The sequence below is a fragment of the Hydra viridissima genome, unplaced genomic scaffold (assembly GCF_058129835.1).
Source record: "Hydra viridissima isolate aposymbiotic clone 2 unplaced genomic scaffold, HvirCarnegie_v1 scaffold_8, whole genome shotgun sequence".
NCBI classification, from domain to species: Eukaryota; Metazoa; Cnidaria; class Hydrozoa; order Anthoathecata; family Hydridae; genus Hydra; species Hydra viridissima.
Genome location: NW_028324307.1, coordinates 3,103,118 through 3,115,646, shown reverse-complemented (window position 1 = coordinate 3,115,646; position 12,529 = coordinate 3,103,118). Strand labels below are relative to the sequence as shown.

At 30.1% G+C, this 12,529-nt stretch overlaps 4 protein-coding genes and 1 pseudogene across 5 annotated transcripts in view; all 5 read left to right on the top strand.

Annotated features, from left to right (window-relative positions):
- LOC145186651 (mannosyl-oligosaccharide glucosidase-like) overlaps positions 1 to 12,529 on the top strand; it is a 405,622-nt gene that overhangs the window by 27,135 nt on the left and 365,958 nt on the right. The window lies entirely within an intron of this gene.
- LOC149884515 (dynein axonemal assembly factor 4-like) overlaps positions 1 to 12,529 on the top strand; it is a 381,661-nt gene that overhangs the window by 27,135 nt on the left and 341,997 nt on the right. The gene's annotated exons all lie outside the window — the stretch shown is intronic.
- Positions 1 to 12,529, top strand: part of LOC145186554 (uncharacterized) — a 246,865-nt gene that overhangs the window by 27,135 nt on the left and 207,201 nt on the right. The window lies entirely within an intron of this gene.
- On the top strand, positions 1,472 to 4,913 carry LOC149884537 (uncharacterized; annotated as a pseudogene).
- Positions 6,833 to 7,252, top strand: LOC149884536 (uncharacterized). The gene has a single exon (XM_090094504.1). It carries the CDS (start codon positions 6,833 to 6,835, stop codon positions 7,250 to 7,252), a length of 420 nt encoding a protein of 139 aa, XP_089950630.1.

Genomic DNA, 12,529 nt, shown 5'->3' with positions numbered 1-12,529 from the left:
TGTCAGTTAATATTTAAATCTTTTAGCTAAAATCTGTGTATATATACCTGTACTCGTTTATAATATAAAACGGTTTTTATTTCACTATTGCTATGGATATTTACTATTCATTTATTACAGTATTTCACAGTGAATATCTTAAATGTTTCGACGATGTAAAAAAATCTTTCAACTAATCAAATTAGCTAAAACGTCTAATAAATTTAAAAAAAAAAAAAATTAAACTGTGTTCAAGTAAGCTAATTTCTATTTTTTAAGATTTACTACTCAATCAGTAGAATAGCGAACCTATATGCTTTTTAGTATGAAAATACTAAAGTGTGTGCATATAGTGCGTTTAAATTTTATGTATTTATTTAACTTTCATATAAGTAACAATGATATATCTACATTATTATCAAAGAGCAAGTGCTTTTAGTTTTCCTCATCTTTAAGTTAAACTTCTGCAAGTAAAAGAAACAGGGTAAAGTAGTTACTAGTACCAATAATAAAACTTCTTTGTCTGTTCATTTCATATTTCTGTTTTAGACCAAAACCAATGTTACACTGATTGCATGAGCAATAAAATAAGTTTCAGCATTATCTAAGAGGAACAAAGACTATTTTGGAAAAAAAAAAAAAATAGTTTTAGTAAACATTGATAAAAGTTGTTGTTGCATAGGAAACAGTAAGAGAAGACTTATAAAAATAAGTTTTCAGTAACTTTATTGTGACACTTTTATAAAACTAATTCACATTTTATTTAAAAAATTAAAAACTCATCAGCTGCTAATGAATACTTTACTATGCGTAAGAGAATGATATTAAACTAAATAATCATTAATTATAATCAGCGAGCAACTTATGAAAGTAATGATACAATGAGAAGCTTTCTGAAAATTTCTTTTCCTCCGTAAGTGACTGAAAACTCTAATAGTTTGGAATTGTGCTGAGCACAAAATCCGGATCAATCCGTTTAATCCGGATTAAAATACCAAATCCGGATTATGATATAAATCCGGTTTATTCAAAAAAAAAAATACTTGGAAAAATTAAATATAAAATTTAAAAAACTCAACACTAATATAAACATTTGGTGAAAATTTAAAGTATTTACATTGAGTTACAACCATATAAAAAAATCAAAATCAATTTTGTCAAAAACTGTTTTTGCGTAAAAATTCCCATTTTCCCCGATTTTATTGAAAACTACTGCTATAAATAAATATTGTGTGCGTTCTACAACAAGTTATCAGATATCAATTATTATTGTACTTTTATTAATATTTGATAACAGTCGTCAGTCATGAGGCAATGTTATTTATTTTCAGTACTCACTGTTCTGTAGTTTTTTGTAGTCTACTAGTTACTAATTTACAGCTCAGTAATTTGTTATTACATTAGTACTTATTACGTATCGTATCGTAGTTTGTATTATATCATTTATATTTTGTTATTAAACAGTTGATATTTTAAACTTTACCAATTAAAAATGTCTCAAATTTGGACAAGTTTTACCAAAGGTATTGAAGAACACAATAAGCACTTAGTATTTTGCAATGCCTGTGGAAAATCATTCAAAACTTCAGGCAGTACAGGTAAATTATAATAAAAATGAAAAGATTTTATTCTAGAAATCTAAAACAATAATTTAATTTCTACAGTTCTCTAAATATACTAAGATTTAATAAACAACCTTCTATCAAATGTTACAACAAACAAGTTTTCAACTTCATACTTTAATACATTTTTGATGTTTATAGTTTAAAATTTTAAACCTAAATTTGGTATCACAATTTAGTCTTGATATATAGTATATACATACTACATAATGTTTTTACTTTACATTTTTGGTTATTTTTTTATTTCACTATTATTTTTTTTTAATTTTGTTACTAGTTGTAGGATACAACTTGGGAGTTGGGTTTGGGACCTCCTAATAATTTTGATTAAAAACCCATGTTATATATTATCTATATTACAAGATGGGACATACATATACTTTTTAAAAATAACTTGAGAAAATGAAAAAAATATATAAATTGATTAGAAAAATCAATAAAATAAACTTTAACACCATTGACTTTTTATTTTAAAACCACATGAGGTTAGATTTGGCTATGAATTGCATACAAATACGCACATAACATCTCCTTTTTTTATTAATAAAAATAGTAAATACCTATTAGCTACTTTCTAATTCCTAGTTCCTACCTCATAGGTGGGTATCTAATAATAAATTGTGAAAAACTCGAAAACCCTGGTGTATTTGCTATTAGGGGTCTTATATTGAGTCGATGGTCGATAGATCTGAGATCGTAATTCGAATTATTTAGGTTGATACTTGATAATAATGAAAAAATAGCTGATTATCTCAAAAACAATGAAGCCGGATTGGATTCGAAATCCGAATCAACGGAATGAATCCGAAATCCGAATCGACGGATTGGATCCGTGAATCCGGATAAAACGGATTGATCCGAAATTCGGATTAAATAATTGTAATCCGTAATCCGGATTGGTCAAAATAATGCTCAGCACTAGTTTGGAATGACATGTGTATGAACTTTTAATGAATAGTTTTCTATAGACATGTAAATACTTCACATTTGACAACCCATAAACAGAGTACGCATTAAAAAATTATTATCAGTTTCTATTCCTTTTCTAAATTTGCGAATACAAGAAAAATAAATTAAAAAACATTTTTTTTAGTAGATCATACCAAAAGGATGATTGATGACTATTGATGATTGATGATTAATGACTGATTGGTGATGATAGATATTCTTTTTCTGTGTGTTTTCAGAGTTCACTTTTTAACAACGCAAAGTGAACAATTTCTTGGAATATTTAACAACAATTCACAGTGGTCCGTTTGGGCTGTTTTGCGGACAAATTTATATAACTATTTGAAGGCAGGTCAAAATTGCCTCAGATTTATATTATAAAGTTGCGGCCTTTGTGTTAACATCAGGGTAGCAATCGTGCAAAAAATGGGGTGCTGATCCGCCCAGGGCGTCACTTTTTTATGGGTGTTAAAAAAAAAAAAAAAAAATTCTTCTTTCTAGTTTTTAAATTTCCTAACAGCACTACCTCCTTCCTTTACTTGCTTGTATTTTTCATAAAGGAGCGGCGAAAACCATTTTCCAACCCCTGCGATTACTGTGTATGCAGCCTAAATTTTTACGCCGAATCAAACTTTTTAATTATGTAATTTTGTAAACCATAAATAATGATTTGTATTTACAAAATAAAAATATTGTATAGTATTTTATTTATGTTGCGTATTTATAACTACAACTATTCATGCAAGCTATAGCTTGCATTAAACACAGGAATTAGGTAATGACATTCATCACTGAATTAAAACTTCCTATTTACGAATTCTAGCAATAGTTTATATTGAATTAAAACCCTCAAAAATTAACATTAAAAGCCATATATAACAATTAACAATAAAAACTGTTTAACCACATTTTCGTCGCCAAATGGGTTAAAGCTTTTTAAAATAAAATTATTCAATTCAGAATAAGAACAAACATTAAACACAGAACACGATAAAAACAATTTAGTAAAAGTATATTACTTTGTTTCTGGTAATTTCTCCGTTCAATATGGTTCTCTATACAGAACAAGAAGTTTTTTACTTTTACTTTTAAACTCTAATGCAGATGGAAACAACTTAATATGGGAACAAATATCTCCAAACTCAGATTTTTCACAGAGGCCTCTTATGCTTCAAATGGGAAAAGAATCACGTGAGAATGTACAATCTTTAACCGTTTTTAATGCGGATATAAAAACAATGAAGGAGGAAGGTTTCATTATTATCTTCAACGGACAATATTTGAATATTAAAGTAAACATTGTTGCAGACAGTTTTGACAGAAAAGCATCAAATATATTTCAGGGCCTTGGAGGTGCTTACTGTGATCTTTGTGATTTATCTAAGGAACAATGTGAAGATATATGTACAATTGAACAGGGATTCGTTATAAATAGAGACATCGAAACCATGGAGCAGATATTTTTGGATTTAGTTCAAGAAGACGGCTCTTTAACTAAAAAGTCAAAGGATTATGATGTTCGCCATGGACAAACAGCAAGTCCAATAGCTGGATCTAACGTAAGGTCTGTACAAGTACTCCATGCACTACTCCGTGGATTTGACCACTTTATGAAAGTTGTGGTTCATTTATCTGCAGGAGTTCACGCATGGACAGAGTCTAAGACAGCCAGTACTACGCACTTCCTTGAAATAGAGAAAAAAAATATACAGGAGTTAATTGGAAAAAAAACAGGTATCAAGTGGGATTTTGCAGATTCATCAGGTCAAGGGGGTAGTACTACAACTGGCAACGTTGCTAGAAATCTTCTTTATAATGAGAAAAATAGAAAACTGATTACTGACTACATTTCAAATAAACATGCCAGAATGTTAGCAGAGCAGTACGGTTTCTTGTTGTCTAATATTATTCGTGCTATGTCATCTAGTCAGAAAATTAACATAAAAAAATATAGAGATATATGTTAGGAGACAAACATTCTTCTTCGACAAGAAATGCCCTGGGTTAGTTTGACACCGACTATTCATAAGTTATTAGGACATACTTGGGAGCTTATTGAGTTAAATAATGATACAGGACTTAAATCATTGAGCGAGGAAGGCATGGAGGCCAACAACAAACAACTTAGAATATTTAGAGAAAAACTATCAAGAAAAACAAATCAGTTGCAGAACTTGGAAGATTGTTTTAAAAGACTCTGGGTGGGCTCTGACCCTTTAGTTACCGAGCAAAGGAACAAAGGTCGATTACAATGCAAATTGTGTAGTGAGATAGGGCATAGTAAAAAAACATGTTTCAAAGTACATGAAAATGACATTGTTAATACTTTGTTTATGTAAAATAAAAAAATTAAACTTGAGTGTTTGCTATTTTTTTAGTCTTTTTAAAAGTTTAGATAAAATAACTTGTGCATTATGCTTAAAGAAACAATTAAACATAGTTTTTATAACCACAAATAACTTAAAAACCGGGTGTTTGGTAAATATATGTGGCATACCAAAACAATGGCAACAGTATGAAGTTTCTAAATAATATATGGTTTAGTATTACCAAATTTCCGGTTTTTGAGATATTTGAGGAAGTATACAAAATTTAAGAGATTTTTTTTTGCAGAAACTGACTTTTGCATTAAATTTTTTTAAAAGAAATGAAATTTTTTTATTAATAACGTTAAAAAAAAAAAAAGGAGTTAATACTTTTATTTTGTTAATTCAATTTCCTGAGAAATGAAATATTTTTTTTAATTTTTGTTTATAAATCTGCTGCATATAATTAAAATTAGAAAATGTATGTGAAAAATCTAACTCTGCGGTGTGAACGTTTTTTTTACACGTTTTTTAAAACTTTGAAAGGTTGTCATTTCTTAACCAGGCATGATAATCACCTCTAGTCTTTTCCATTTAAGTCGAATTTTATTGTAGTTTCAAAAAATCATAAAAAAATTTTAGTCCAGAAATATAGATTTTTTCATTTTGTCCACCATTTGGACCACTGTGCAATTCTTTCTTGGAATATTTAGCAAAAATAGTTTCAAAGAGTTTGTAAAATCTCGAGGATTGAAAGCTGCTCCTTTTCCTTCGAAGAGACTATATATTTAAAATGTACAATTAGAAGAGTGTCTAAGCTGCTCCACCAACAGAATGACAGAACGAGAAAAGGAATCAGATGGCAGGAGAGAAAAAAATTGGTTAATAAAAAGGAAGAGAAAGTTTTTCAGTTTCTAACATAACAGAAAGAGTGATTTGTTTTAAGAAGAACTAAAAGAGCAAAAAGAGAATGATTAGTAAATGGAGTTGCATAAATAATTACATATACTTGAAATTTTCATATATTCAGTATAAGATTATGTAAAAGAGAGTGAGAAAATTTTCTTTTTAAATTTTATTAACGCAATGATTAAAAGAGTTCTAACCACCATTACATATTAACAGATTATTGTATCGAGAACCATTGCAGTTAGAACCCAGGGAGGACGAGCAAAATAGCGTTAACCCCTTGACAACTAATTTATGACCTTTCCTTAACATACAGCCCCCAGACCGTTTAGCTTAAACCCAATCTCTGTATTTCTTCCACTTAACCCATGATTCCATACCTTTATAACCCTATGTCACAAAATGACCCTGCAACAAATACATTACCACTGCACTAAAATCATAAACACCGAATTTCCTGACAATAAATATGTTTGATTTGGGTTTAGTTTGAGAGTCTGGGGTTTAGTTGGTTAGGAAAGGACAAGGTTTGGGAATAGTTTGGTTGGGAATAGTTTGGTTAGAAATAGCTAAGGTTTAAATGTGAAAGGAATAATGTTATGTTTGCCGTCCTCAGTATATCCTAATAAATAATATAACTCAATAAGCGTTCTATTAATGTGTAATTGTTATCGCTCTTTTATTCATTACGTTTATAAAATACAGTATGCAAAAAAAATAATCGTACACTTCAAAAAAAAATCATAATTTTAAAGATTGCATCAAAAAAATGAGTTTTCCATTAAAATACTTGAAATTTTTTTAAGATATCTTATCAAGTATTGTTTAAAGAATTTATTTGTGTATTGGTGAATTAATTGCTTTTCATACCTATTGAATTTTACACAATTGATCTAATGATGCATAAAATTGACTGCAAAAAAAAAATAATCGTACGCTGTCAAAATAGGTCGTCATTTTAGCATAAATCGAGCAAATTGAACGATCAAACTGAAGTTAGTGAAATTGAAAATAGTAATTTTTTAAATACACTTTCGTTCTAAAAATAAAATATAGTGTTTCAGCAAAATGGCGTCAAGAAAACATTATTTGTCTCTCCATCAACGAAACTTCGTAGTTGATTTGAAAAATCAAGAAAAATCCTTCCGTCAGATCCAAAAAGAAACAGGAATTCCTGTTACGACAGTGTCCTCAATTGTTAAGAAGCATAATCTGATCGGAACCGTTGCTAGTGTGGCTGGCAGAGGACGAAAACGGAAGACCACCAGTGCAATTGATCGCAATATCATCATTAATGTGAAGCAAAATAGATTTGTTTTGGCAGCTAAATTAGCTTTTAAAGTTCAAGATCACAATATCACAGTAACCCCTCAAACAATTAGAAATCGTATTAGAGAACAAGGATACAGAGGTAGAGTTGTTCTAAAAAAACCTTTTTTAACTGCAAAACAAATGAAACGTCGATTAGAATTTGCAAAGAAGTACTAAAAAATGCCGATATCATATTGGAAAAAAATTTTTGTGGTCAGATGACTCAAAATACAACCTCGTCTCATCGGATGGAGTTCAGAAAGTGTGGCGAAAAAAAGAAGAAGCTTATAAATTAAGTTGTTTGCGAGGTAGTATAAAGCATGGAGGAGGAAATGTGATGGTTTGGGGTAGTATGAGTTGGAAAGGAGTGGGGAAATTGATATTTATTGATGAAAAAATTGATGCTTCAATGTATTGTAAAATTCTCAAAGCCAACTTGCGACCATCTACTAAAAAATTGAGATTGGGAAACGATTTTATACTACAGCAGGATAACGATCCAAAACATACCGCTAAGAAAACGAAGGTATACTTTGAAACAAACAACATTAATGTTTTGGAACGGCCATCTCAAAGTCCGGACTTGAATCCTTTAGAAAATTTGTGGTATATTTTGGACAGAAAAATTGGTGACCGAGCATTTAAACGCAAAGAGGACTTGAAAGAAGCTATAATGAGCGCATGGGATAATATAACAACAAAAGAGACTCAAAGTTTGATCAACTCAATGCCAAATCGTCTAGCTGAGACCATCAAGGCCAAAGGAGGCCCCACTCGATACTAATTTTCATGAAATTTGATTAGTACGACATTATTTTTCTTGCAGTCAATTTTATGCATCATTAGATCAATTGTGTAAAATTCAATAGGTATGAAAAGCAATTAATTCACCAATACACAAATAAATTCTTTAAACAATACTTGATAAGATATCTTAAAAAAATTTCAAGTATTTTAACGGAAAACTCATTTTTTTGACTTTCTAAAGGAGAATAAAATGAAAACAGAGGACTTAATGGCTATTGGGTACGATGGCACTAATGTCATTACCAGCACACACCGAGGTGTGATCCGTTTGCTCGGAAAGCGCCTTGGTGGACCACTTCAGTGGTTTGTCTGCTTATTGCATGCAAATGAATTACCGCTGAGGCATTTGATTACTCATCTTGATGGAGTTGTGAGTGGTCTAAAATTGTTTTCTGGACCCATTGGAAGTTTACTGCCAATATGTGAAGAATTGCCCGTTGTACCATTTGTGGCTATAAAGTTTGACAACTGTTCTCCTGTGGATTGTGCTGAATTGAGCACGGATCAAAAATATTTGTTCAACATGTGTAAAGCAATAAAGACTGGGCAATGTCTTGAAGATCTTGCGTTGTAAATGCCCGGGCCGGTGGTACATTCAAGATGGTTGACTACCGCTAACAGGCTGTTTCGGTTATATGTACGACAGCTATTCCTTACGAGAATCTTGTGGAACTTGTCACGTATGTCATGAATGTGTATTTACCGCTATGGTTCCACATTTAAGTCAGGTCGGCGTGCACGGAAGGATCGCGACATATGTGGAGACTAATACAATTTTCCAGATACGTGAAACCGGAACTCAAAGTGATCGTTGATCCCGTAATTGCTAGAAACGGCTACTTTTGCCAATCTGAGAACATCTTGTTGGCAATGCTAGCTGATGAAGGAGACCACATCAGAGAGCTGGGCTGCAGACGGATACTTGCTGCACGGGAGGAGAACGCATCAGAACCCTGCGACAATTTCGAGTTCCAAATTTAAACTTCAATGCCAGAAATTACATTGACCTGCTAAACTGGAACAATGAAGACCGTTGCGAACCTCCAATGACGAAACACCTGGCTGAAGCAGAGCCACAAGACTTCGTTAAGAACAGAAACAACCAGCTTGTTAGGAGTCTGCCACAATTTCCCTTCCACACCCAAGCCACCAAGCGACATTCGTCTAGCGACTGAGGCTTCGGCGGCAGTTTGTACTGAACAACGAGACGGATTTATCAGTTCCGGTATTGAATCCGGAAGAAAATGAAAACGTTTGACAACAAAGCACAATACAGACTTTAACATTTTATTTGCATGTGTAGTGTGTACTTGTGTACTGTGTAGTACAAGTATTTTAAGTAACTAAATTAAACATTGCATAGTTTTATGTAAAATGTCAGAAAATTACAAAACTGCATAAAATTAGTGATATTTCAAGTGTTGGGGCACCCTAAGACCAACAAACTTATGAGCTCTACTTTTTTGTTTTCACTAATGCTACTATGGAGCAACAATTCCACCCCCTGCCAATTATAGATTTGGAAATTTTTTTTTTTTACAATACTTTCAGCCCACCTTATTGAATAAGTCTCCTTGAGTACGTCTTTTCTCAGTTGTTTTCAATTTTTTCTTCTATCCGTTTTATCGTTAATAAGTCTTTGTATTAACGTACTTTCCCAGTTGTTTTTAACTTTTCTTCTTTTCGCTTCATCATTTATTTATATGAAGAATTGACAAGTCATCTTGTGTACGTCTTTTCCGTTCTTTATTTTTAATTTAATTCTCCCTCCTCATACTATGTACAATAATGTAATTGGAAAGAAAAAGATAATATACTGTTTTTTTTTCTTTTTAATTTCATATCACTTATTACTTTGATAATATCAATAAATATTGACTACATCATAGACCTATAAGAGATAGACTTGGAATTCATTGTCTTACATTAATGAGGCCGCTGAAATCAGCGATCCACGCGAGTTTCCAACAAACTCTAAAATTTCTGCCGTCAACAAAAAATCTATAAAAATAACTGCCAACAGATTTTCAACAAAAACTCTGATCACAGGGTATTAGTTTAAACTTTTAGAGCATTTATTTAACAAGGCTGTTCAGGATAAAGTAACAACTTCACTTGTTGAAAAATCACTAGACATGTTTCACCAAGGTAAAAGAAATTAGTTGTTTTTGCTATAGTGGAATTATTAATGCTTTAAAATGATGTTTAAGTTAAAAATATATTTTGTGAGTTAAAATATATTTTCAAAAATGTCATATTTGTTGATTTGAAGAGGGGTCTAAATTTTATCATTTTTTCTAGATGAACATTTGTAAAATTTGGAACTTTTTTCGTGTATCTATACAGGTCTATTTTATATCAATAATAAAGTAGACCAGTAAAGATAATTTTAAAATGACTAAAAAAGTATAACATAATATAAAAACGCTTAAATAATTTTTTTTGTCAAGATCCGGTTTCATTCAATTCCATTAACGAGCGTTAATTTTGTGTATTTTTTTAGTATTTTTTTCAATATGTCGCAATTTTTTGCCTCGACTACTTTATAAGCTACAAAATATATATATCACTATGCATTATTTTTTTAGCTTATGTATTTTCTATTGGACTTTTTAATAATTCATTTAATAAAGCAAAACCTTTTAAAAATTTATTCAAATTTATAATTAACTTGCAAAATGCGGCCAGATATTTCATATTTTCGTTTTTCATATTTCATATATTATTTCCTTTGTCATAAAAAAGCACGTGATAACCCATTTGCTTTTGTGAAATAAAATTTAGTTTATATATAGCTCGTAAATCATAATATGAAAAAATTATGACAGATTGATATTAGTGAAAAATTATTTTTTCTATATTGTATTTTCATTCATTTTATGTATAAGTTATATATCTTTAACTACGCATATATATATATATATATATATATATATATATATATATATATATATATATATATATATATATATATATATATATATATACATATTATATATATATATATATATATGATATGCTCCTTATTTCTGCTCCCATATATATATAATAGGGGAGCAGAAATAAGGAGCTTTGAATTGAGTTAAAAAAGTATTTATTTCCTTACATTTCTTTTAAATATAAATCTGATAGGGCTCACAAAAAAAGGGGATACTGATTTAAAAACTTAGATGAGCAAGTGAGATATATTTAATGAGGAATGGTTGGCCAATTAATATACGGTTAACCAGTAGGAATTGAGAACCTGATTAGAGCCACTAAGTCTAGTTGTGAAGAAAAACTTCCTTTAATGCTTGTGGTAAAAGCCAAAATGTTTTTTTTTTTTCATAATAAAGTTTGTTATTTTGCAACGGATTGTCAAACATATTAAGTGTTCGAGATTTATTTACTTGTTTCAATTTTAATTATTGTGTTAAAACAAAATTTTTAAAAAAATCCTTTTTGGAAAAACGCCTGCGATGAATGTTTATTAGCTTAGAACTTATACTTATGATTTGAGTAAATAGAGTAGAAAACTATGGAATGATAGATTTTTATGAGTAAGAGTGTTTAAAAAATCAATTATTCTTAGAAAAGACTATGCAAAACACAAGAATATTATCTTCGAACACGGAATTTTTGAATTGGAAAGAGTTCGAATCAACCAATCATAATGCAAAGAATAATGAAGATGATTTTTTCGTTGACTTAATCTTTTTATTAAACATACAGTAAATTTCCTTTTTTATTTTATGATTAAATAGATTTTTATCTAACTCTGTCTAACAAAATGCATTGAATTAAGAATATAAAAATTAATTCTATATTATTTTTCAAAATTAAAATTAAATTTTACCAAAATCAATATAATCAAGCGTTTTATGTCAATATGAATACTCTGATTTATTCAACTTTAAAAAAAAGCATAAATATATTGAAAATGCCTTTAGGTTTTTGTCAAAATCCAAGTTTTTGTAAAAATTTCAGCTTAAAAGTTTTAATAACGAAAGTTCTAATTATTATTTCTATTTTATTTTTTATCTTGCAGTTAATTGAAAAACAAACGTTAAGAACTTTTTTTTTGTCTTAAACATTTTTCCCTTTGTCTTTATTTCTTATGCCTCTTTTTTTGAGGCCGTCGCTAGTTGGGAAACGGCTTCCTAACACTCCAAACATATAAAACAGTAATTTAAGGACGCTTTAAAAACATAAAATTTTGCTCTAGCTGTGGCTGCTTATGGGGTCATCCCATCCATTCCTCAAAAACATTCTGCCCACAAAAAGATATTCCGGGCGGCGGTTGTAAAAATGAAGGCAAAATCCATAACATACTGCCGTCAAAAAGGTTTGTGTGGAGGCGGCTGCTAATAGCTTTCGCCTCTTAAGCAAGTTGGCCTTTCATTAGAATATTAAATTGCAGCCGAGACACATTGTTAATTTTGTTTCCAATTGAGTCAAACCTTTTAAGTTAAAGAAAAATATAACAATCATCAGATTTTACTCCGATTTTGAGCAACCAACACCATTAAGCCAAACTAATTTCTAAACCTTTTCTAAAGAGTGATTTCTTAACAAAAATATGCATTTTCTTGTTGAATTTTTGAATGCCACTACAACGGGATGTTTTGATTGTTTGTTTAATTGTATTTATATACTTTATAATCTTGC

What these genes read in the sequence shown, in the direction of transcription:
- LOC149884536 (XM_090094504.1), top strand. Translation starts at nt 6,833, where the DNA reads ATGGCGTCAAGAAAACATTATTTGTCTCTCCATCAACGAAACTTCGTA.